General features: G+C 38.7%; 2 protein-coding genes across 3 annotated transcripts in view; one reads left to right on the top strand and one right to left on the bottom strand.

The window, feature by feature from the left end:
* The window catches only part of ENTPD1 (ectonucleoside triphosphate diphosphohydrolase 1), a 135,636-nt gene extending 117,517 nt beyond the window's left edge, over positions 1–18,119 (bottom strand). Inside the window, exons 1-2 of the mRNA XM_072739639.1 lie at positions 17,966–18,119; positions 5,456–5,526 (exon numbers count right to left, since the gene is read on the bottom strand). The gene's annotated coding sequence lies outside the window, so the exon portion shown is untranslated. The remainder of the gene's footprint in view (positions 1–5,455; positions 5,527–17,965) is intronic.
* Positions 18,120–18,290: 171 nt separating this feature from the next.
* Positions 18,291–26,473, top strand: part of TCTN3 (tectonic family member 3) — a 28,726-nt gene continuing 20,543 nt past the window's right edge. For both annotated transcript variants that reach the window (XM_025991148.2, XM_025991152.2), the window contains exons 1-12: positions 18,291–18,675; positions 18,839–18,962; positions 19,283–19,401; positions 20,483–20,610; positions 20,847–20,955; positions 21,106–21,221; positions 21,702–21,737; positions 22,428–22,508; positions 23,582–23,707; positions 24,823–24,930; positions 25,373–25,467; positions 25,758–25,911. In XM_025991148.2, the coding sequence (XP_025846933.2) occupies positions 18,294–18,675; positions 18,839–18,962; positions 19,283–19,401; positions 20,483–20,610; positions 20,847–20,955; positions 21,106–21,221; positions 21,702–21,737; positions 22,428–22,508; positions 23,582–23,707; positions 24,823–24,930; positions 25,373–25,467; positions 25,758–25,911 (1,578 nt within the window). In that variant the 5' untranslated portion in view covers positions 18,291–18,293. The remainder of the gene's footprint in view (positions 18,676–18,838; positions 18,963–19,282; positions 19,402–20,482; positions 20,611–20,846; positions 20,956–21,105; positions 21,222–21,701; positions 21,738–22,427; positions 22,509–23,581; positions 23,708–24,822; positions 24,931–25,372; positions 25,468–25,757; positions 25,912–26,473) is intronic.

The following is a 26,473-nucleotide window of genomic DNA, read 5'->3' as shown; positions in this document are numbered from 1 at the left end:
TTGAAATGTTAAGCTTTCTGTTCCAATGCTAAGCCTAAATAGGATAGGGCTGAAAGGGGGCTTTGCCTCAACTAGAAACCCTGGTACTTACAGGGGAGCCACCAGGCAGCATCCTAAGGCAGCATCCAGCCACCCTTCTGAGGTCTTACCTATCAGGACACAACCACAAAATAAGCAAGAGTCCCTCCAACCTATGGCCCACCAACTTCTATCCCCTTTCCAGTGCTCCAGAATTTCTGCTCTTTCCTGGCCCTCAAGGGTACCCCTTTATTTCTTCTCCATTACTCTATGCTTAATTTCAATAAGCCAAGGTAGGATTGGGAACCCACTATATTTAATATATTTTTTTAAGATTTTATTTATTTATTCATGAGAGACACACACAGAGAGAGGTAGAGACATAAGCAGAGGGAGAAGCAGGCTCCACGCAAGGATCCTGATGTGGGACTCGATCCCAGAACTCCAGGATCACAACCTGAGCCAAAGGCAGATGCTTAACCTCTGAGCCACCCAGGCGTTCCTATAATTAACATCTTAACAAAGTATCCTGCCACTTACACTGGTCATCATTTCTTCCTACCCCAAATTTCCTTTCAGTCTTCCCCCATCCTCCATCACAATTAAAGTTGGGGCTCTGGAGGGAAGGGATTATTTATTATTCATTTCATTCCTCTCAGGTACCTAACATGGGGATTTTCACTTACTATGTTCAAGAAATCAAATCCCTCAAATTTTTCTTGATGTGTAAAAAAATTATTTTTGCCACAATTAAGTATAAATCCTGTCACAGCAGTGCCTGACATGTGAAACTAAGCACATCAGGCAGCTGGGTGTGGGAGCTGCTTTGCTGTAATGTAACTAAGTGTATTAGGACAGCACATTGTCAGACTGGCACCACAGAGACACTGCAAGAACTCTGCCTCCAAGAAGAGGAACACAGCCAAAGCAGAACAGGATCTTCTCAATAGCCATCATGTAGATGACCCTGATGCTTTTATTGATATTATGGTGGCCAATGCACTGTAATCATTGTCAACTTGATTAGTGTTGTTTTCAATCATTTAATCATCTTATGCAATATGTCTCAAAACTTTTTAGAATTTGAAGTGTGCCCCTGTGGCAGACTGCTAGATGTTCACTCTTCTTATTCTAATTTTCTTCTGAACTAAAAGAATACCTACTGTTTAGCTGCCCAGCCTAAAGATAACAGTGCCCAGCTGTCTTACAGCTGTGTATACATAGGATGGTGAATCATCTGGGGGCTAGCAACAATGGGTGTCCACGATGAAGTCTGGCCTGAAGCGGGAAGGAGAGAAAGAAAGAGGTTCTTGGAACCCACAAAGTAAGCTGTGGTTGTAGGAGATAGCTGCCTGACAAGAAGTGTGGCTTCTTTATTGGGGTGGGGTCACCCAGAAGGTGACCTTGATGCTAAGATTCCACCACAAGAATCTTATTTAGGAAGCAATCCCAGGAGGCACAGGAAGGGGATAGGTGAGACAGGACAGGGAAGGAGACCAATATCAAGTACATGATCAGGAGATCACCAATGAATGCAGCTGGGGCTCAGTCTTGATAGGAACCCCTGAGAGATGATAAAGAACACAGTGCAGAGTTGCCTTGACCTATGGAAGAGGAAACTGCAGTGTTATCCACCAATTCCCATACATCATTGGTTAAGAGCTGCTCCTTGGGGATCAACTATGTAGCACCACTGACCTGCCCTGTGCATGGGCTGGGCATGCTCGCATGGCCAGAAGAAGGCCTCAGGCAGAGAGTGGCAGCTGTTTACACAGGAAGGAGCCACCACCATGTATAAGGAGTGGTGAGGGCTAAAAAAAAAAAAAAAAAAAAAAAAGGAGTGGTGAGGGCTAAAGGTACATAGGTGGGGGCCCACAAGATCTGTTACACCTTCAGTTAAAGAGGATAGCTACTGCCAGTCTGGCCTAGCAGGGAAAGAAGCTGAGGAATAAATACCCAATCTTACTCTCCCCACTCTCACATCTCCTGCTGAACCTAACCAGAAGCCCACTGATGACCTTCACTCTCAAGACACAGAGCAGGGAAGAGGAGAATGAACAGCAGATCTGCAGGGCCAAGAGTGTTTAGCACATCTGCCTACCACTATTTCTAAATTTCTATATTTAAAAGCACGGTTTGGCTAAAAATATTATACTATTCAACTATAAAAATACCATAAAAATATAAAAATAAAAATATTGTGATCCATTTGTATATTTGCTAAGACCAAAGAAAAGATCTTGTAAGTGGAAAGGACTTTGGAAAACTTCTGTGAGTTCAAGCAGCAGAAATGAGTTCCAGCATTACCTAAATGAATAGAAACTTCAGTCTAATAATCAGAAATGATGCCACTTTAAACAAGTCACTTAGTTCATACTGTTTCCTTGTTAGGTCATAAATCTAACAAAGCTATTGTAAGAATCAAAAGAATGTGAAATGCTCTGTAGTTAAAAGGTTATTATAATAATGAATGTGAGGTGTCAGTATACCCATACTGTTCCAGACAGATGAGAAGCAATGCCATTTCTAAACTAATTCAGGAAGGAAAGGCCACTACTTTGTTTCACTATGTTTAATTAGGAAGACATTTAATTAGGAAGACATTTACACAAATATCTGCTACCATGGTATTTTTTAAATGAGAAAGGGCATAAATAAATAACATGTATTTATATATAATTATTTTTTTACCACTAATCCCTTACCAAAAAACGATTTCAATTAATTGCATATCAGTTTCTAACAAATAGTCATTTATTTCCCTAGTTATTTTCTTTTATTTTTGACAGTGTGCTTCACTTTTAACAACTTCCTCTTTTATCCTTATTTGATTCAACATTTCTGATGATCCAGTAATTATGTGCAAGATCACAATTCTTTGCCCTTTCTCTTTTTAACTTCCCTTCTAATGTAGGAAATAAGCCTAATGACAGGATACTGCTAGGTTACAGTAAGGAATGCTGGGCAGAACGTCTATGTGAAATGACTACATCCAAGGAATTAATAAAATTATAGCTATTGTTCCTAAATGGGGATTTCAGAGTTTCTGCCTTGTTAGGATATCGCTAACCCAGAGAAATGTAGTAAATAAAAGACAATATTTCCTTTAGGGCTATCACACTGTTACTGCCTTAAAATTCCAAACAGTATAGCAGTGCAGTCCCTCATTTGGCCAGCCTAAAATGTTACACAAAAGGAACTTTGGGGGAGAGGAGATGATTTGTTTTTAAATGTACTACCACTCAGACAATGCATTTGTCAGTACTTACCCATGGGAGAAGGTAAAGGAAGATGGAGACAAATGTTTCATTAAGGAAACAAAAGAAGATATTTCATAACAGTTAACATAAAGGTGTCATTCTTACTGTTGACTCTATTGTTTTAAGTCTTTGTGAGGGTGGGAGCTAGCAGATTTAAAAATATAGGGAAGGAAAAGGCTTTACCCTTTTCCTTAAAACAAATCTACTCTTTTTAATTAACTTTCTGGCTGTTATCTCTGCTTCACACCAGGAACTTTGTAATACCCCATTATCACACCATCTTGAGGAAACAGTACCGCCCTCCTTGAACTCTGGTGAGAAGCCTAACAGCTGGGGACTGAAGTTTTTACATAGATCCTCCTCCCAGTAAGGCTAAAGGAAACAAAATTTTTAAACTCTAGCATATGACAAGCCATCTTCCATGTAGGTAATTTTGATTGTTCATATTTGTATTTCTCTGAAATAGTATTGGTACGAATGTCATTTAAAATGCTAGAATATCCAATATATGTTTAGAAAGAGAGAGAAAGAGAGCAAGGGAGGGAGGGAGAGAGAAGAGAGAAATACTGAAGTAGAACTGAGGAACTTAAATAAAATTAAATATATTCAGTGGTTGATAGCCTTAGTAAGCTACTATTTTTATATTCCTAAACTTGCTATAGATTGCTCTGGTTTATAATACCTAACAACAAATAAAACTTACATTAGGATTTTTAAAAATTGTGGGGGGGTGTTATAGAATGGATACAATTTACACATAGTGCTTATGTAAATTCTCTAATATTTATACAACTGACACTCCAAATATGGACATTTTAAATTTGTTTGGGTTTTGGACTGCTAAGAGTAATCAAATAAGTAGATAGTTACTTTGGTATTATTTTTACAGTACTGCTGTTGACACAAAATGAACAAACCTTTTAGAATCTCTAAAAAGAAAGTTTTATTTGAGTTAGGACAGATGCCCAGGGAACACTCTTCACAGGGAAGAAAGTGCTCTAGAGAGTGAATAGTTTTTGCAGGGTCAGCCTGTAAAAGCTTATAAGATTATAGATTAACATATAGGCAAGAATCACAAACTTTAACAAGGAATGCAGAGGGTAGGAGTGTTGATCAACATCTTAAGGACAAGACAGTTTTGCTTTAGGCTATTCATTTACAAAGCAGGTGACTAATGTATGCTTGGTGGGCCATAAGTCAGGCTTTTGATTTAAACAAAGTTTATGGGGATGCCTGGGTGATTCAGTGGTTGAGCGCGTCTGCCTTCCAGCTCAGGGCAGTGATCAGGCGGGGTGATCAGGACACGATTGAGTCCCACATCCGGCTCCTTGCATGGAGCCTGCTTCTCCCTCTGCCTGTGTCCCTGCCTCTCTCTCTCTCTCTCTCTCTCTCTCTCTCTCTCTCTGGGTCTCTCATGAATGAATAAATAAAATCTTTAAAAAATAATAAACAAAGTGTATGTACTCTCATACTGACTTAGAAAGAAATCTAAGATGGCTTCCCTTAGATATCAAGCTTTAGAGAGATCTTGAATCATCTCTAGACTGAATTCTGACTACAATTCTCAGATATGGAGAGGAAATTTCCAGAAAGTAAATTTAAATGGAGGCCTCATTTTTTGGAGGTTGTCTAGGCTCATTGATACAAAAGTTTCTCTTGGTTAAACGAGTCCTTTTTTCTCCCTTGAACAAATAAGAAATTTCAATGTACCAAAACTATTACTCAAATCTAAAGGTCAGGAAACATTGTGAGTACAAGTGTGATCACATCTCCAGATGTTGAAGCTCCATGTTTTACCCAAATCCCACCATTTGACTGGATTTGCTGGACTAACACCATAGGGGACAAATTGGCATCCTATCAATTTCTGAACCTGAACTGGGCCATAATTTACTGTGGAAACACTGTTGAAGGAGTTTCATGTTCTTGGAGACTTCCTGGATTATAAACTCTGACCTAGAGCTAGCAGTTAGAGTGACCAGACAGACAAAATTTAAAAGTTCATGCTCCCAGAGAAGTCACACCACTTTCCAACCCAGGTAAGGGGCCCGTGCCCTCTTCCTACATCTTACAGGGACCCATAAACCAGAAACCCAAAATTATGAATTTAGTGAAAATCACATGGACATTTCTGTCACACAGGAAAGCAGGCTCAGTAATAGCACCAGGAAACTCACAATGTTACATATCTGCTGCTGTGATTCACACGTTCAGGCTCCAGAAAAAAAGCTCTGTCATATCTCTTGCCCTGTAGACATGGAAGAAAAGATGACTGTATCCAAGTGAAGAATTGAAGACTGAGGCATTACTCAAATCAGAAATGGTTATTGTTTCAGACTGTGGGGAGAATTTCAGTTGGAGAAATAATTAGGAAAAAAAAATTAGATCATAATTTCTTTCCTCTCAAATACAATGACGACAGTAGAGTTTTTGAATAGTGAAATATTTGCCAGTAGAGCAAAGTGTTCATTTTCTTGAACTCCTTATATCCACTATTCAAAATTTATCAGTTTTTACAACAGTTGCATGTGGCAACTAAGGAACAATTTGTGATATTAAACAATTAAATCTAAATTTGTATACATGTAAGTCTAGATGTAACATATATGAGACACAGAACCTATTCTTCTCATTGACAACTAAAATTATAAATAGTTACAGGTTTATAAAAATACACAAGACCTAATTAAGTTTTTAAAAACTGAATTAAAATTTTCAACTAAATTTAAATAATTCATTATTATTTATGTTTTGCCTTGCCTTTAAATTTAGTAGGTGATTTTTTTTTTTAAGATTTTATTTACTCATTCATGATAGTCACACAGAGAGAGACAGAGCCTTGATTTTTTTTTTTAAGATTTTATTTACTCATTCATGATAGTCACACAGAGAGAGACAGAGACACAGGTAGAGGGAGAAGCAGGCTCCACGCAGGGAGCCCGACGTGGGACTCGATCCTGGGTCTCCAGGATCGCGCCCTGGGCCAAAGGCAGGCGCCAAACCGCTGCGCCACCCAGGGATCCCTAGCAGGTGATTTTTAAAAAATATTTATTTATTCATGACAGACACACACACAGAGAGAGAGAGAGAGAGAGAGAGACAGAGACAGAGCAAGAAGCAGGTTTCCCACAAGGAGCCTGATGTGGGATTCGATCCCAGACCCTGGGATCACGCCCTGAGCCAAAGGCCGATGCTCAACCACTGAGCCACCCAGGTATCCCTTACCAAGTAATTTTTAATATATCAGAAGAAAAACAATTTATTGAAGATACTTAATTTCAAAATTTTTTACATTTACTTAAATTGATATACTTTGTACAACAAGATATTCAAATTTTATATACTTTTTGTGGCAGTTGTAAAAGTTGGCTTCAAATATTTTGACATATCTCCCATAGAGAGGTAGGAGGTCCATATACTCTCTGGATGGGCTTATAATGGTTTCAACCAACAGAGTTCAGTCGAAGTGATGTATATGGCTTTTTTTTTTTTTTTAAGATTTATTTATTTAGAAAAAGAGAGAGAGCACAGGGGGAAGGGCAGAGGGTAAGAGAGAATCCCAAGCAGATGCCCCACTGACCATGGAGCCTGACATGGGGCTTGATTCCAGGACCCCAAGATCATGACCTGAACTGATATCAAGAGTCGGCTATTTAACCAACTCTTTAAGTCACGCAGGTGCCCCTAGAAGTGACACCACTTGGCTTTTAAGGCTAGTTCAAAATAGGCTCTGCAACTTCTGCCTTGCTCACTAGAACACTCATTCCTGAAGCCTTGAGCCTCTATTTAAAAAGTCTATCCTGAGGCTGCCATAGTGTGAGGAAGTCTAAGGCATAAGAACAGACAACATGCAGGCATTCCAGTTAACAGTCCCAACTAAGCCAACTCTTCAAATATTCCCAGCCACGATACCAGAGATGTGAGTGAAGAAACCTACGGATAATTCTGCACTCTAGTCATGAAAGTCTCCCCCAGCCATCTGAATCTTGCCAGCTGAGACCCCAGACATCATGAAGCAAGAGATGAGCCATTTCTGTTGTACCCTGTCCAAATTCCTGACCCACAAAATCCATAACAATAATAAAATAGTTGTCATTTTATACCACACAATTTGGGGATGGTTTATTTAACACTTCTAGATAACTTGAATGCTTTGAATACAGTTACATTTTACTTTTTAACTTATATCACTGATAATGATTATTAGTTAAATCGGTAATAGAAAATATAAAAATGGAGGGAAAGAAAAACAATTTCAGAAACGAAAGGAAAAAGCAGGTCTTCTAGTTATAGTAGCATAAGGGAGCTGGCAATTCCTTTCTGTAATAAAACAAGTTATATATGTCTACTTTAAGGAAGGTGGAGTAGATATATTTTTCCATATTCCTGTCAGTAAGAATAAAACCCCTGGACATTATATATATATATTTAAGAAGAGTCTAGAAGGTGGAGAGAAGAAGGCAGACTATCTGGGGACCTTGGGTTCCTAGATATGACACAATGGTGAGCAACTTGGGTTTTCTTTTTGCCTTATCTATCCCAAATTTGGAGGAAGCTGGCTCCTGCCCACCCTGCACCCCACTCTCAGCAGTAACAAGCAGTGCTGTGGCTCCCTCACTCCCTTGGGTGTTAAGAGAAGCCAAGTGACGAATCATAATTCTATTGCATCTGTCAGTAATGGCACAGAACCCCCCTTCTGCTGCCAGAGCAGTGTTAGTGAGCTAGCTAAAACAGAAGGTTTAAATAAGACAGTCTTACAATATAAACATCCAAAATGTCCAGGTTTTGACCAAAAATCATTCATTATGCCAATAACCAAAAAGACTACAAACTGAATGAAAAAAGACAATCAGTAGATGCCAGCACAGAGAGTCTAGTTTAATTCTAGTTTAAATGCTAGTTTAATTTCTAGTTTAGCTTCAAATAGAAATTATAGTTTTAAAATGTACTAACTAGAGATACCTGGGTGGCTCAGCGGTTAAGTATCTGCCTTCTGGCCCAGGGCGTAATCCTGGAGTCCCGGGATCGAGTCCGACTTTGGGCTCCCTGCATGGAGCCTGCTTCTCCCTCTGCCTGTGTCTCTGCCTCTCCTCTCTCTCTCTCTCTCTCTCTGTGTCTCTCATGAATAAATAAATAAAATTTAAAAAAAAAGAGTTCTAATTAGTACGTAAGTATAGATAAGCCACAAAAATATGTTATGATTCAAATAGCTGGTGTCATTTTTGTGGAAGGCCATGCTTATTTTATTAACCTATACAGTGCATAAAATCTAAGTCTAGAATTTAAAATCCCAAACTTTTCTAGAAATCAATAAAAAATACAAATAACATATATTAATAAGGACAGAAACCCAATTCAATTATCTTTATTTTAAAGATAGGTTCTTAAAAAAGATCCTTTGGATCACGACCTGAGCCAAAGACAGACGTTCAACCACTGAACGAACAGGTGCCCCCAATTCAATTACCTTAAACAACAAAGGGACTTTATTGGCTCACAAAACTTTAAAGTTCAGAAGCAGGGGAGGCTTTAGGCACAGCTGGATCTAGGGCCTCCAGAAAAATGACAATAGGACAACAGTTCTCATTGCTTTCTGCTAGCCTCGTGAGTTTCTCCTTAGACTCTGCTCGTGGCACAAAATTCAGGCTTACATAGTCCTTAGTTTGTGGGATCTCTGCAGAAGCTTCTTTCCAATAGTCCCCATGGAAGTTCTGTTGAAAGCTCTTTTTAGCCTGTCTTGAATAACATGCCTGCCTGTTCTTTCATCACTGTGGCTAAGGAGCTGCAGGACTCAGGAAGGCCAGACCTGGTCATATACTCATCATCTAGACACAGGGAATGGGTTCCCCATAATAAATAAGAATTCTGTTACCAGATATGGGGAAAGATATGCTGAACAAAAAACAATATATATCCATAAATAATCCAATAGAAAACCATTGTAGGTAAAGGATACAATCAATCTTGATAAATCTATAGATGGCCAATAAATATGAAAATAACTTTGACCTCACCATGAACCAGGGAAATACAAGATGATTCTTTTTTTCTTTTTTGTTCATCAGAGAAAACTATCAAATGTAGGTAAGGTTTATGGAGAAATGAGCACTTACCATATAATTGGTGAAAGTAGAAAGTTAGGCAGACTTTTTGGAAATCTAGGATGGATCTATCAGAAGGCACAGCCTTTGACCCAACAATTTCCCTTATGCAACTCCATCCAAAGAAATTCACACTCATGCCCACAAATATATGAAAAATATATTTACTTTTGCAATGTAATAGCAAGAGAAAAAATAAGGGAACAGTTAAGTATTGGGTTTTTCGTTTTACTGAATCCTATTTTTTTTAAAACAAAGCAAGCTGTAAAAAAGAAAAACAAGCTGTGAAACAGTACATATATATGGTCCTATTTATATATAAATAGCACTTATATAAGTATGTATATTTATATGGAAATGTAAGGAAGAGGACTAGATGGATGTACATAAAACGGTGGGTGGTGGAATGTGATGGGAAGCAATGAAGAAGAGTGTCTCTCTTTGCTCTTATACTTGTGTACCATTTAAGTTTTGTACAGTGAGATGGTAGTCATTTATACTTTCATAACTAAAAAAAGAAAAAATAGGCAAATGCAACTTACAATAGAAAATGCAAGTGGTCAATAAACATATGAAAAGATGTTCCTCCTTATCAGTAATCAAAGAAAAGAAAGATAAACATTGTCTGAATGGCAAAATTATTTAAGAATTCAGGAATGGGGGATCCCTGGGTGGCGCAGCGGTTTGGCGCCTGCCTTTGGCCCAGGGCGCGATCCTGGAGACCCGGGATCGAATCCCACGTCAGGCTCCCAGTGCATGGAGCTTGCTTCTCCCTCTGCCTATGTCTCTGCCTCTCTCTCTCTCTCTCTCTCTCTGTATGACTACATAAATAAATAATAAAAAAAAATTTAAAAAAAATTCAGGGATGGTAGGAGTGTAGGCAAAGGGGCACTCTATTGATGGGGCTGTAAGTTAGTATCATCTTTTCGGTGGTATTTCTCAAAATGTTAAATGTGCTCATTCCATGACCCAATAAATCTATTTCTAGTTATTTACTCTATAGAAATACCCAGACAGGCAGCAAATATATCTATAAGGATGTTAATTATACCTATATCTATAATTTAAAAAATTGGAAATAACCTAATCATCCATCAATAAGGGATTGGTTAAATAAATTACAGTATATTCGTGCAAGGAATAGTATGTAGCCATAACCAGCAATGTCTACCTACATCAAAGTGAAATGTAGGGGAGGCAAAGTGAAAATACCTAGTGTCTTTTATAAAATTCTTTCTCCTACATATGAAGGAAGTTCAGAGGTAGGAGTCCTAGGCAGGCTTGAAGTTTCCATGGCTGTCAGAAATCCAAATTTCTTCCATGTTGCTGTTTACCTTTGTTTAGCATGACTTCTTATGTTTTAAAATGACAGCTCAAGCTTCCAGCCATCTCAAAATTTAAGCAGCAGGATGGAGGGGAAGAAAAAGAGGAATAGCCTTCTTTTCTCAAGAGATTTCCCCAAAAGTCCCATCTATTCTTTAATGTATATCTCATTGGTCAGGACTATATGCACAGCCCCACTTAACTGCAAAGGAGGCTGGGAATCATCATCTTTTAGCTACATTGTGCTCAGTAAAAAACTGGGGCTCTGTGCATCTGAGGGAGAAGGAAGAACGAATAGTAGTCATCAATTAGGAGTCTCTGCCTAGAAGAAACCTTACACAGAGACAGACTGGAGAAAAGACGGGACTACAGGCAGTCTCCAGAGGATGAAATGACATGGAAATGGAAAAAAAAATAGATACCCCTTTTATATTAAAGAAAAACGTAGTATCACAAATGCATATCTATTTAGAAACGTCTAAGTAGTACAGTGCTTGTGATTAATACAAACAGTTAAAGGTTTTTTCTTAAAATTTTCAAAGTGAAAACATTATTTCTTCCCTCTACAATGTGCTGCATTGTTTATTAATCTCTTTCTTCACAAGCGAGGAAATTAATTCCTCCAGAGCTACGAAACTTTCATTTTCTGTTAGGCATGTAGGCACTATTTATTCGATTTACTTGGATAAATACTGTGAACCACTGTTTAAATTAGAGTTATTTTAATCATGGTTATAATAAAAATTAGTAATGGTTAAAAAAAATGGATCCTGGGGAGATGAAGTGGGAGGGAGGAGAAAATGGTTATGAAAGGACAAAAGGAGGGATCTTTGAGGTAATAGAACTGCTCTGTGGTGGTGGACACATGAAACACATGTATGATAAAACTGTATAGAACTACATTTATGTCCTATAACTTCATGTGAATCTACACTTGTCACAAAATTAAAAATTTTTTAAAGTGTCAGTTGATGAAAATGATACAAAACATATTCATAGCTAATTTTTTAAAAACTTATCAATTTTAATGAGATACTATTTAAGCAATCTTTTTCTTTATGATAAGTTATTTTTCTGCCCAGTTTTTTAAAAAAGATTTATTTATTTATTTATTTATTTGAGAGAGTGTACATGAGCAGGGGGAGGGGCAGAGGGAGGGAGAGAGAATCTCAAGCAGACTCCTCACTGAGTGGGGAACCAGAGGCAGGGCTCTATCCCTGGACCCTGAGATCATTACCTGGCAACTGCACTGTAGTATCATTTTGTCATAGATCAAGTCATAGATCTGTTTCTGGACTCCATTCTTTCCCATTAGTCTTTCTTACAGCCAAAGCCATACCATTCTATTCTAAAAATTATTTTATCTTAATAATAAGAGATAATATATAGTAGGAATAGGCCCTCCAACTTTGTTCTTCAAGATTCTCTTGGCTATTCTTGGTCTTTTGCAATTATATATAGCATTTGAAATCAGCTTGTCGATTTTTACCAGAAAATGATGAGATTTTTACTAGGATTTCAGTGAATCTATACATCAATTTGGGAAGAACTGACATGTTTCCATTCTTAAGTCTTCCTTGCCATTAATTTGATGTAGCTCTCTACTTATTTAGGGTTAATTTAATTCCTCTCAGAAATCATATATAGTTTGGTATGCAGAGATCTTGCACTATCATAGATTTATTCCCAGTAGGTCTTTAATTTTTTGTTATTATAAATTTTTCCATCTAAAATTCTAGATGATATTTATAATAAAATTGAGTTTATATACTGACCTTCTGTTTATCTTTCTCATTGCTCTTAAGCTATTCCTGCACTTCTGTACTTCCATCTGGGATCATTTTTCCTTTAGCCTGAATAACACACAATTCTTTGTGTGGGTTGTTGTTGGTGATCTTCTTTCTCAATGCTTGTTTTCTAAACGCATTTTTATCTTATCTTCATTTCTGAAGGATATTTTGCTAGGTATAGAATTATAGGGTAGCTCCTTCTAAGACATTACTCAACTTTTTTTCTTTTTTTTTTAAAGATTTTATTTATTTATTCATGAAAATACACAAAGAGGAGAGAGAGAGAGGCAGAGACACAGGCAGAGGAAGAAGTAGGCTCCATGCAGGGAGCCTGACATGGGACTCAATCCGGGGTCTCCAGGATCAGGCCCTGGGTGGAAGGCAGCGCTTAAACCGCTGAGCCACCAGGGCTGCCCACATTCCTCAACTTTTTATGGCTTTCCTCATTTCTGTTAAAAAGTCATTTTCAAGTCTTATTATTCTCTTTGGAAGGTAATAGTGTCTTTTTAACCTATATATTTAATAGATTTTCTCTTTTTCACTCTGCCTTGAGGGTGTTTGTGAAGGAGGAACGGTGCATGTGCAGCTTGACAAGGTAAGTGAATATCAGTCTTCAAGACGGAAAGTCTCTCTCTTCCTCCCAGGTATCAAAAGCCATCACAGCTTTTCAGCAAAAGTACCTGTATGGACTGCCCCTGTCCCCTTTAAGACCAAGTTCTTTTGCTACCCACTGCATGCACAAGTGGGAGTAAGGTTGAGAGGCTGACCTGTTTCTTCCTATAGCAACACCTCAATCAATAACTCACACATTGTCCAAAGACCCTACTCATGCCAATAGTTCTTTTCTGTGTACTTAGAACACCCCCAAGAGCCAGCTGCATTTCTGCACTAAGCCTCTGTTATGCAACTTTTGTTTGTCTACCTTCAATCCAATCCCACCTGGTTCCTATTTTTCAAGGATTCTCACAATGTCTGTTCCATTGAGAGCACCCCTCCATGTTTTTCAACATTCAGGTATGTGCATGGATGCACATGAATTTTTATACTTGTATAAATTTTTGTAATTTTTAGATTTGGAAAAGAGGGGAGGAATTGGGAGATCTAGAACTTATTCTCAGTTGGCCATCCTGATTCAATCTGTTAAATTTTAAAGCATATATTGAACTCGTTTAATACCAAGCAAGAACAGCTGCTAGTAACATATGATCTAATTTGGAAATCTCTGCTTATAAAGTGATGTCATATTAAATTATTGCAATTTAAGACTTGGTTCCTATGTTAAAACTGGCATCTGTATGACACATGTGAATAAACTTCATTCTCTTTCATCGAAATTACCTTTTAGATTTTAATATTATATCTCAAAAGTTAAGAGTTCTGTATTACAGATTCCTACAAACACATAACAGTAACAACAGAAATAGTATTTTTGTTCAACTATAACAAAAATGAGGGGTAAAGTAACTATTTTTTTCAAAATTTGTTTAGTGCTAAAATTAAAAATAAGAAAAAGTAATTCAGAAAGATGGGATGCCTGGGTGGCTCAGCGGTTGAGCATCTGCCTTCGGCTCAGGGTGTGATCCCAGGATCCGGAATCAAGTCCCACATCGGGCTCCTTGTGGGAAGCCTGCTTCTCCCTCTGCCTCTCTCTCTCTCTCTCTCTATGTCTCTCATGAATAAATAAATTTTAAAAAATATTTTTTAAAAAAGTAATTCAGAAAGATCCTGAGAAAATTAACAAGGCAGGAAACCACAAATGTTGGAGAGGATGTGGAGAAAGGGGAACTCTCACTGTTGGTGAGAATGTGAACTGGTACAGCCACTCTGGAAAACTGTGTGGACATTCCTCAAAGAGTTAAAAATAGATCTGCCCTACGACCCAGCAATTACACTGCTGGGGATTTACCCCAAAGATACAGATGCAATGAAACGCCGGGACACCTGCACCCCGATGTTTATAGCAGCAATGTCCACAATAGCCAAACTGTGGAAGGAGCCTCGGTGTCCATCGAAAGATGAATGGATAAAGAAGATGTGGTTTATGTATACAATGGAATATTACTCAGCCATTAGAAATGACAAATACCCACCATTTGCTTTGACGTGGATGGAACTGAAGGGTATTATGCTGAGTGAAATAAGTCAATCGGAGAAGGACAAACATTATATGGTCTCATTCATTTGGGTAATATAAATAATAGTGAAAGGGAATAGAGGGGAAGGGAGAAGAAATGGGTAGGAAATATCAGAAAGGGAGACAGAACATGGAAGACTCCTAACTCTGGGAAACAAACTAGGGGTGGTGGAAGGGGAGGAAGGCGGGGGGTGGGGGTTACTGGGTGGTGGGCACTGAGAGGGGCACTTGACGGGATGAGCACTGGGTGTTATTCTGTATGTTGGCAAATTGAACACCAATAAAAAATAAATTTATTATTAAAAAATTAAAAAAACCAAACTCAACAGCAAAGAAACAAACAATCCAATGATGAAATGGGCAAAAGACATGAACAGAAATCTCACAGAGGAAGGCATAGACATGGCCAACAAGCACATGAGGAAATGCTCCGCATCACTTGCCATCAGGGAAATACAAATCAAAACCACAATGAGATACCACCTCACACCAGTGAGAATGGGGAAAATTAACAAAGCAGGAAGCCACAAATATTGGAGAGGATGTGGAGAATTGGGAACCCTCCTGTACTGTTGGTGGGAATGTGAACTGGTGCAGCCACTCTGGAAAACTGTGTGGAGGTTCCTCAAAGAGTTAAAAATAGATCGGCCCTAGACCCAGCAATTGCACTGCTGGGGATTTACCCCAAGGATACAGATGCAGTGAAACGCCGGGACACTTGCACCCCGATGTTTATCTTTTTTAAGATTTTATTTATTTATTAATGAGAGACACAGAGAGAAAGAGAGAGAGAGAGAGAGAGAGAGAGAGAGGCAGAGACACAGGCAGAGGGAGAAGTAGGCTCCATGCAGGGAGCCCAACGTGGGACTTGATCCCCGGTCTCCAGGACCACACCCTGGGCCCAAAGGCAGGCGCTTAACCGCTGAGCCACCCAAGGATCCCCTGCACCCCGGTGTTTATAGCAGCAATGTCCACAATAGCCAAACTGTGGAAGGAGTCTCAGTGTCCATCAAAAGATGAATAGATAAAGAAGATGTGGTTTATGTATACAATAGAATATTCCTCAGCCATTAGAAACGACAAATACCCACCATTTGCTTCGAGGAGGATGGAACTGGAGGGTATTATGCTGAGTGAAGTAAGTCAATCGGAGAAGGACAAACATTATATGGTCTCATTCATTTGGGGAATATAAAAAATAGTGAAAGGGAATAAAGGGGAAAGGAGAAAAAATGAGTGGGAAATATCAGAAAGGGAGACAGAACATGGAAGACTCCTAACTCTGGGAAACAAACTAGGGGTGGTGGAAGGGGAGGAAGGCGGGGGGTGGGGGTTACTGGGTGGTGGGCACTGAGGGGGGCACTTGACGGGATTAGCACTGGGTGTTATTCTATATGTTGGCAAATTGAACACCAATAAAAAATAAATTAAAAAAAAGAAAGATCCTGAGAGACAAAAAAGAAAGATCCTAAGATGTTATTTCCCTGTACTCAACCCCAGAATTACTTCAATCAACAGGATCATTTACCAACATTACCAACATAAATTCAGGAATAATTATCATTTATTTACCATTGATTGTTACAGTGTAAATTCCAAATTTTCAAATCTAAAATAATTTCCAGTTGTTTGCACAATAGAAATTTTATATAAATAAATGCAGTCCTGAAACAATATAAACTGTAGGGGATCTCTGGGTGGCGCAGAGGTTTGGCACCTGCCTTTGGCTCAGGGCGCGATTCTGGAGACCTGGGATCGAATCCCACATCGGGCTCCCGGTGCATGGAGCCTGCTTCTCCCTCTGCCTATGTCTCTGCCTCTCTCTCTCTCTCTTTGACTATCATAAATAAATAAAAATTTAAAAAAAAGAATTGAAATAATATAAACTCTAAATATATTCTTGAGTTTAACCTAAAGAGTTCAACAAAACAATCTTTTGAAAAATATTTAATGCACATCTAACATGTCCTAGGTACTGTTCAAGGCACAGGATGTATCAGTGAACAAAACAGACAAAATCTTCTGATTTATGGAGTTCATATTCTAGTAAATACATATAATTTGAGTAATCTGAACTTGGTCCTTTCCTACAAAAATTACTAATAAGGTAGATAAATGTTTTATGCCCACACACAAATATATGTATTTCTTATAGCAGTCCATCACACAACCATATGAAAATATCTTTGTCTTCCAGCTATAAAATAAATAAGTCACAGGCATGAAAAGTATAGCATAGGGAATATAGTCAATATTATCATTATAATGTTGGGTGACAGATGGTGATTATACTTAGCATAGTGAGGATGGGGTAATATACAGAATTGTTGAATCAATATGTTGTACACCTGAAACATTTATGTTAATCATACTTCAATAAAAATCAAATAGATAAATAAATAAAATGTGTTTGAGAACACTTGTAACACAGAGATACATTTAGCTACTGATTTCAAAACATTAGAAGTCAATACCTTGTCAGAGAATGTGAAAAAGGACAGAGGTCCTAAAATTTATCTGCCTAAGTGATTCACTGGGAAAAGGAGGTATCAGCTAGATTTCAGATAAGCATACCAGATTTTAGACAACTCCTAACAGATCTCAATTTATTTCTCTGAATTAGGCAACTGAAATCATATAGATGTCAGACCTATGCAGACCGAGGAAAATACTGGGTCTATCCGGAGCAAGATTTTGATCATCCAGAGTTTGCTGTCCAATATGGTAGCTGCTAGTCACATGCAGTTATTTAACTTTAATTACCTAAAAATTTAAAATTCAGCTCTCTGGTCACAGTAGCCACATGTCCAGTGCACAGTAGTCACACACAGCCCGTGGCTGTCATGCTGAACAGGGCAGATAAGCAACATTTCCCACACTGCAGAAAGCTCTCTTAGACAGTGCTGCTCCAGAATATGCCGCCACTCCTGGGAAAGACGAAAACCTCCCGAAAAGGGTTACAACAGGTGGCGATTTATAATAGCAAAAGGATAAGTTTTATTCTTGATGCTTTGGCTATTTCCATTCCTGGCGTCTTATTTTCCCTTCAGCTCCTAGAAAACCTATCTCTCCTTTCCTTACTCCTTCTCTCCCTGCTTCTCACATGTTTTCTTACCCCATTTCTCATCACTTCTCTATTTTCTGTAATAACAACTATGCAGTCCACAGTTAATGATTGCAGCATATTTTTAAAATATTACTCGATGTTAAAATTTAAGAAGCCTAATCTGTTCCCAAAAGAATACAATATTTAGAGGGGACTTTTTTTTTTTTTTTAAGATGTATATGACCTGTGTATTTTCCTCCCTGAGATCATCATCCTTCCTTAGAGTTTCTCACCTTTAGAATCCGGGGTAGAAAAGATATGCAATTCTCGTTCCAGCCTCTGGGGTTTCCCTGTGCGGAGGCAGAGCTCGGTCCCTGGGGCCAGGAAGCCCGCGTGTGCACGCACCGCTGCACCTGTTGTTCCGCGGACCTTCTACTGTCATCTAGCGGAGAGAAGGGGCAAGGGCTCTTCCGCGAGTTAGGCCGTTACCAAGCGACGGAGGCGCGGCGCCGCCTGGCCTAAGGAGGAGGGCGCACACTAAAAGATGCTGGAAAGAGCTGTAACAACGCCGCTCCCTATTGGCTGAAGAGCTCTCGGCCGTCGCTCTGAGCCAATGAGCGGATGCATGCGGATGACGTCACACGAGATGCGCCTCCTCCCCTCCACCCTCTAGCCGAGCGCCTGGCGACCGCCGCAGCCCACTTTAAACTCGTGGGGGTCTCGACTGCCCCTTGTGCAGTCCGCCCCATGTGTACCTCGCAGCTGGAGCTGCTGCAGGTGTTCTTCCTGATGCTCCCCGGGGGCGTCTGGCCTCAGCCCGCTTCCTCTCCTTCAGCGCCTGTGCCCACCCCTTCGGACGCGGGGCCGGGGTCGCCGGGCGGGACCCTTCAGTCCTCCTCGGAGGGGTCTGAAACTCCGTGGCCTGTACCTGGGATCTCTACGTTGGGCCCTACGGCCGTGACCCTCTCTGCACCTGGAAATGGGACCGTACACCTGTTCCCAGGTGAGGGGAGGAGATGTGGGGATGGAAACCACTGGCTTAGAGATAAAATTCTGTGGACAAAGTGAATTCCGCAAAGTGAGGAGGGGGGCAGTCGGCAGAGGGGGTTCGCGCTTGGAAGTTTGGGAACCCTCATCCCATCCTCTGCTCTGCATTGTCTTCATAGCCTTACCTGTTTGTGTCTGTGACTTGACTCCTGGTACCTGCGACATAAATTGCTGCTGCGACAAGGACTGCTATCTTCTGCACCCGAGGACGGTTTTTTCCTTCTGCCTTCCAGGCAGCGTGAGGTGAGCTGCCGTGTGCCGGATGAATACTAAAGGAGATTGGGACCCTAGGATAGGTCATATCTGGAACTAAGAAGAGTTGCCTTTCCTGCCTCCCGCCCCGCTTCCACTTCTAGAAGTGGAATTGCCTTGGTTTTTCCCAGGAGGGAGGTTCCCCCTTGGATTCTCTAGAGCAGGGCTGTCCGATAGAACAGGACCTCTTTGCTGTCCTAGGGCTGCCCGAGGAGGCTTCTCCTAGACCTCGACGGACCGCCGTGCCGCACCTTTTTGGACCTAACGCTCCGCTTCTAAATGTGTCTGTTCTTCATCCTGTTTACTCTCAGGTCTTCAAGTTGGATGTGTGTGGACAACTCTCTTATCTTCAGGAGTAATTCCCCATTTCCTTCGAGGGTTTTCATGGATTCAAGTGGAATTAAGCAGTTTTGTGTCCTTGCGAACAACTGTGAGTAGAAATGTGTTGGCTGTTCTTCTTGTTACCTAACATTTGTTGAAAATTGGCTTTGTGTCTGGATTTTTGTTTTTAAACTTTTCTGTTGTCTTTGAGTTTCTGTCATCTGCCCTCTTCTACCTCTCCACCTGCCCCCTCTCTTTTATTAGTGAACATTTGCAATTTCTTATGCCCTATTGGCTGTGGACAGAAAACCCATACAGAACTTTAATTTCAATCATTCCTGTTAGCTGTAAGGAGATGGCTGTAGGAACTTGAATAGATATACTGTTATAATAGAAGTTATAGAATCGTTACAGAATATACCTCATTGGAGTGTCTGAAATTTTAAATGTAGAAAGTATGAAGTGAAAGGAGAAAGACATAAACCAATTCATATACTTGAGAGATGGAAACATTATTAGGAATGGCGAGTTGAAGTTTAAAAGAAACAGGAAGGAGAAGACAGATTGAATGTTATCTCCAGCTTTGCCATGTCCTGACAGAAACAGTACCATTTTGTTGAACTAGAGATTCATCTGGTATGGGGCAAATGTGAGCAATTTTGGACCTTCTGTTTTCATCACAGATTACTAATCACTCACTTTCCTGGCATTAGGCACTTGGAACTGCTTGGCATTCATTGGCCATATTCTTATCTTAGATCTTTTTTGTTTTGTTTTGTTTTTTAGATTTTATTTATTCATGAGAGACACAGAGGGAGGGGCAGAGACACAGGCAGAGGGAGACGCAGGGACCCTGCTCCCTCTTGATAAAAAACAATAGTTCTTTTAACATATTACATATATAGTAAGTGATAAAATCAGAATTTTTATCTTTGAAAGTGGAGTGTTACTGAGTCTTCTGGTGAAATGTTCTAAAACTTAATCTGAGTAGTAGGAATAAAAGTATAGTAATATGTAAAAATTCTTTTGAATTTACACTTAAGATGAGTGTATTTGCAAACTTTGTTGTGTGTGTATTATGCCCCGATAAGGATACTTTTTAAAAGCATTTACTTGGTGTACCAGATATTTTTAAATAAATGTTTTTCTTTTATCTAAACTTATTTTTCTTTAAAAAAAAAACATTTCAGCAAAATTAAACTATTTCCAGAAGCTCCAGAAGGTCAACGCAACCCACTTCGAGGCCCTGGCTACAGAGTTTGGAGGGGGATCGTTCACTTCAACAATCCAAACCCAGTCCCCACCACCTCATTACAAGGTGAGCCTAGGGATAGGGATGGGATTGTTATGTGTTTTTTCCCTCATGGCTGACAGTTGACCCTGGTGTCTTTGAGGTACCCCCCCCTTCAACTAGGTCAACCATTGTCAGCTCTTTTAGAAGACAGTATTATCCACATTCACAAGCCCTTGAGTTAATTTTGTTTCTACTTTTTCTTTTCTCGTGGCATTCATTCCAAGCTCACTGTGAATAAATTTCTACCATACTTTGTTCAGGCTGGGGACCCCATTTTGACATACTTCCCGGAGTGGTCTGTAATCAGCTTGCTGAGGCAGCCTGCAGGAGTTGGAGCTGGGGGGTTCTGTGCTGAGAGCAATCCTGCTGGTGAGTCTCAAACAGAAGTGCCAATTTTTTGCTATTTAAAATAGGCTTTCTTAGAAACCGTTTAAAAAGACAAAATAAAAACAGATTGCTTTTCATAAAAATAAAATAGGCATTCTCTTTTATCACTCCCTTAATTCTTTCTGTTCTAAGGTTTCCTGGAGAGTAAAAGTACCACCTGTGCTCGCTTCTTCAAGAACCTGACAAGTAGCTGCACCTCGGATCCAGCCCTCAATGCTGCCTCTTACTATAACTTCACAGTCTTGAAGGTGGTGTCCCTTCCCTCCCTGCCGTCACCATTGGGGATATAAAGTCAGCATGCTTTCTGCTATTGGGTTATGGAAAAGGCACTGAACTGAAAGTCAGAATGCCTAAGAACTACATAAAAAACTGGGCCCAGAAGCCCCATCTAAAGAAAGATGAAAGAGGTGGGAGATACACATCTGGGTTAAGAGATTTATCCTCCTGACTAATGAGATTAGCTTGAGAGAGTGTCAGGGGATAACATTTCACTATTTCACCAAAACCTCTTGCTTTTGTCATTCAAGTAGAGCTCTGCTCAGAGTAGGTGTGTTGCTGCCCAACATCCCCTCAGCTTTACTCATAGCGTTTTAGTATAAAGAAGAATCAGGTAGAAGAGAAGAATCTAATATGTTGATTTTTCCTCCCCACATGTGAAACCACAAGCTCCTGGAGGTTTTCTCGGGGGTGTATGCACACTCATGATTCTTGCTGTCCTCTTATTCTAGGTTCCAAGAGGTATGACTGATCTGCAGAATATGAAGGTAAGACACTGTTTATCAGGGAAAAGGAAGAAGACTATTTGGTCCCTTTGCATCAGAGGCAATTTCAGTCTGGACTGTAATTGTGAAAGGAAGTCTATTATGTGTGATGTATCAAACTGTTAAGTGCAAATCCAAAACATTTTTTCCCGTGTATGTTCTATATGATTAATAAGCACCACATGAAATAAAATATGTTAGATAAGTTTGTGAAACATTGGGTTACGTAAAATTAAATACTATAGCGTGGACTTCTTAGAGTCTTTATTGTGCTAAAGGGACTTGGTACTCTCCAAGAGAGGAATATCGGATATGATATTTCTAAAATTTATTTGGGGGTGCCTCACTGGATCAGTAGAGCTTGCAACTCTTAATCTTGGGGTTGTGAGTTCAAGCCCCACATGGAGTGTAGACTTTTATTACTTAAAATAAAAAGTTAAGAAAAAAAGTTAAGAAAAAATTTGTGAAATTTATTTGACCATGGAACTTTAATTTTATATGTAGTAGAATTAATGTTCTGAGAAATATGATTTTGAGAAGTAATGATTTTTTATCTTAAGGTGTAGGCTGGCAATGGAAGGAGAGAGGAAGGTGGTGATCAAAAATGAAAAATACTCATTTCAGCGTAATATGTAGCTAGGAGAGAAAACACTGCTTTCGATTTCAGTTGATTTGCTTCTTTTCCCTTGCTAGTTCCAGGTTCCTGTAACCCTTGTCTCACAAGCTGGTTCTCCTCTCTTGTCTGGAAACACTTGTCAGAATGTGGTTTCCCAGGTGAGGACGCTGACCTCAGATTCTGGACTGATGTTGATCAACATTATCAGAAGTGCCTCATCTTCTATTTAAGTACCAGACCAACCCCACATGAATTTTTGTGTGTGGAACTTAACATGTCAAGAATTGCGCCCATTACCTTCTTCCTTAATCATGTTTTAGTTTCCATTGCTACCATCCTCCAGTATTTCATGTCCAAAATATTACAGTTACTTCTGACTCTTCTTTCTTTACCCATTTGCAGTTTATTGTAGCTCTTATTACATTTTTTCTATTAACAAAATCAGTATCATCTGAAATAGAAGAGTCAACTTCTTGTCCTCCATTCTCCCTTTTGATCACCCTGCAGGAGGAAGAATAACCTTAAGCATCATTTTAAAGAGTGCTTAGAAATCTAATGTTACCTTTAATTGCTTATGACCCCCATCTCCAGCTATTATCTTCATTCATCCTCAGACATTGGAGAGCCAAGGAAACCAGCTATCCATGCTCCCTCTCCACTGACCTCTGCACACAATCAAAACTCATCTTTCTTCCCTTTCAGTTCTTATCATAAATGAATTTCTCCCATGAACCATTTCAAAGAGCTCTGTCCAGTCTCTTTTTACATTTGTAAATATAATACATAGTCTGTCTTTTCATGGTATTTGTGCTTGGCATTTTTAAGATTACTTGTTTAGTTTTACTCATTCAGTTATTTTTTTAATTGAGATATAATTGACATATAACGTCATATTAGTTTTAGATGTACAACACAATGATTTCATACACACACATACATGCATATATACACATACACATATATGGTGAAATGATTTCCACAGTAAGTTTAGTTGATATTCATCAGCATACAGTTACACATTTTTCCTTGCAGTGAGAACTTTTGAGATCTCTCTTGGCAACGTTCAAGTATATAATACTAAATTATAAATTTAATTACAATTTATAAATTGTAAATTATAGTCACTATGCTGTACCCTCATTTAGTTATAATAAAACTCTTCAAGACAGAAAATCTGTATAATTGGCCCATTGAATAATTTTTATTAATTGATTCTACTTTTGTATTTCAGGTCATCTATGAGATAGAAACCAATGGGACTTTGGGAATCCAGAAAGTCTCTGTCAGTTTTGGACAAACCAACCTGACTATCGAGCCAGGCACTTCCTTACAGCAACACTTTCTCATTCGCTTCAGGGTTAGGGCCCTTTTTCTATAGGGGATTAAGAGGGGAGGAAATACTGGATTAGAAATAGTTCCTGTGCTTCTATGATGCATGAAAAATAGATTAAGAATATGAAGGCCTAGGGATCCATGCCCAGCCTTAAAAAAAAAAAACAAAGAACATGAAGGCCCCTACTTCAGTTTGTTAGTTGAGGCCTCAACATTTAGTATTTGATAATTTAACTGCAAGTGATAGAGATTCAACAATGTTTATTCAGTAATATTTTCTCTGATTATCTGACCCCCCAATGAAGCAGGACTTTAGTCTCAAATCCAAACTTGTTCTTTCAATAAGTCACTTTGAATCATAAATTCAGTGAACCTCCCACAGAAATTCTTAAACCAGCTTTTTTTTTCATATTTCTGGGCATTCAGCAGGTTATTGTTTGTTTTTCACTTTTACTCTTTATATTTCTCATTTGAGTTTATGTGCTTATAATGAATTTTTGCCTGTATGTATTTATGAATATGTCAAAATATAATGTGATGGCATTAGACATTTTATTCATTTCCCACTTAATCTAACTTTCCAATCTTGATCACTATGTTTTGGCTTTCTTCTTTTTGAACCCAGCAGAATCTGGTTTCTTCTCAACTCTGCCCTCAAATGATCAACCAAATCTCATGTCTCTCAGAGTTGGTCTCTGGAACATCTGTAGTTCATTAAAAAATATTTTAAATTATGTTTAAATTCCTCTTATTTCAGCCAGGCTGAACATAGCCCTCAATTGATAGTAATTTTGGAGAAACGAAGTTGGTTGATCCTTGGTTGTAATCCTTGGTAGAAGTAGCATGTAGTAATTTCAATTTTCAGATCACTCACAATCTATTTTAGTGAATAAAAGTAAAACACGGAAGCTTTGCAAGAAATTTCTGCAGTATGCTTAACTGTGGAAGGGAGCCAGAGTGTTCAGTGCAGCTAACTTACTTCATTGCCATAAAGAAGGGTATGAAAAGAAAGAAAAAAAAAGAGAGAGAAAAAGAAAAAGAAAAAAAAGGAAAAAAAAAAAAAAAGAAGGGTATGAAGCCAAGCAGTGGAAGGTGGGAGAGCATGCTTTTCTCTGTGCCTTTCTTTCACTCTTTCTGCAGGCTTTTCAACAGAACAAAGCTGCTTCTCTTACTAGTCTTAGAAGTGGGAATCCTGGCTATATTGTTGGGAAGCCACTTTTGGCCCTAACTGGTGATATAAGTCACTCTGTATCCTTTTTGTAGCTGGGTAGCCTGTTGCAGCCTAATGAGAAAAGCTGCAGCTGCTGATCTTTTGGATTTCCCATTTCTGAGGTCCCCTGAGTTTTTAGATATTCAGGATTTTCTTTACCGAACCATTAATAAACTATGTTTTCAGAATTGTTACTAAACAAAGGCTATAGATGCATGTTCAACTGGCTGAAGGTAAAGGATCATGACTCATTTCTGTTTGCTTTAATGAAATATTTATATACTGCTATGTGGTTAGCCATTTTTGGGAGAACAGTTACTGTCTGTGTGTTTTTTAATTACTAGAGGGAAAAAAATTGGTGACTTGAACAATGTTATGACATTGGTAAAATAAAGTTTTAAGGAAACAAGAGCATAGATTTTCCAGTCTGCCTTCTTTTTATTCCGTTATACTCTCCTTGACCATTATTTTCCACCTCAGATCACCCTCATGCAAAGTAAGGGTGATGGAATTTGCTCTGTTAAGAGACATGAAGTACAATTTGGAGTGAATGCAATATCTGGATGCAAGCTCAGGTAATTCTTTGCTTCTTCATCATTTCCCATAATTTTGTCTCTGTAGGGAATATGTTGATGTAACAACTTTTATATTTTGAATGACAGTGCTAGTTAGAAGTAGTTTTATAATCTAAATAATATTAATATTGCTAAAAAAAATAAAAAATATTAATATTGCTAAAAGTTTTCTGACAGTCTTTTTTTATCTAACAGGATTATTTTCTCCAATTTATTTTATAATACTATTTTTTAACGTTTGGATTAATATGTTAGCATGGGACTCCAGCCTCCGTGGTGTTTCATTTCAGGTTGAAAAAGATGGACTGCAGCCACTTACAGCAGGAGATTTATGAGACTCTTCATGGAAAGACCAGCCCAGAACATGTTGCCATCTTTGGTAATGCTGACCCAGCCCAAAAGACAGAGTGGATGCGGATTCTCAGCAGGAACTGCAGTGTTTCAGTAAGGAGAGAAATACACATTCTCACAAAGATTCACTTTCCCCATTTGTGTGTAAACTATGGATATTAAAATTAAAACCAACCCTGTTTCTGTAGATGATGTAACTCATAGAAGGAAGATAATATAGTTGACATAAAAGGAAGAATACAAGAAATCATGCCCATTTGAAGTCATTATTTCAGGTTAGGTTTATACCTAACTTATTTTCCTTACTTGGAAAAAAAAAATTAAAGGTAGAAAAATACTTGAAGGTAGAGATTATTCTGTGGTTCAAAATCAACTTACTCATAAGAGAAAAATTTATTTCATATGTATTTCAAATATTCTCTTATATTCCTGAATGATGGTCAACACAGATTCTTTCAGATTGAAATTGTATTCTTTCTGTTATAAAAGTTTACATATTTACATTTAATAAAAATACATTATCAGGTTAAAAAAATCAAACCATGTATAGTGGTATTAAATGAAGAATAAAAACCCCAAAACCCCCTGCCATGGAAAGAGCCGCACTTAGCTATTTCTGTTTTTAATTTTTCTGGTGGCCTCTAGATCCATTTTA

This window comes from Vulpes vulpes, chromosome 15, assembly GCF_048418805.1.
Source record: "Vulpes vulpes isolate BD-2025 chromosome 15, VulVul3, whole genome shotgun sequence".
Lineage (NCBI taxonomy): Eukaryota > Metazoa > Chordata > Mammalia > Carnivora > Canidae > Vulpes > Vulpes vulpes.
This window is presented reverse-complemented; position numbering and strand designations above follow the sequence as displayed.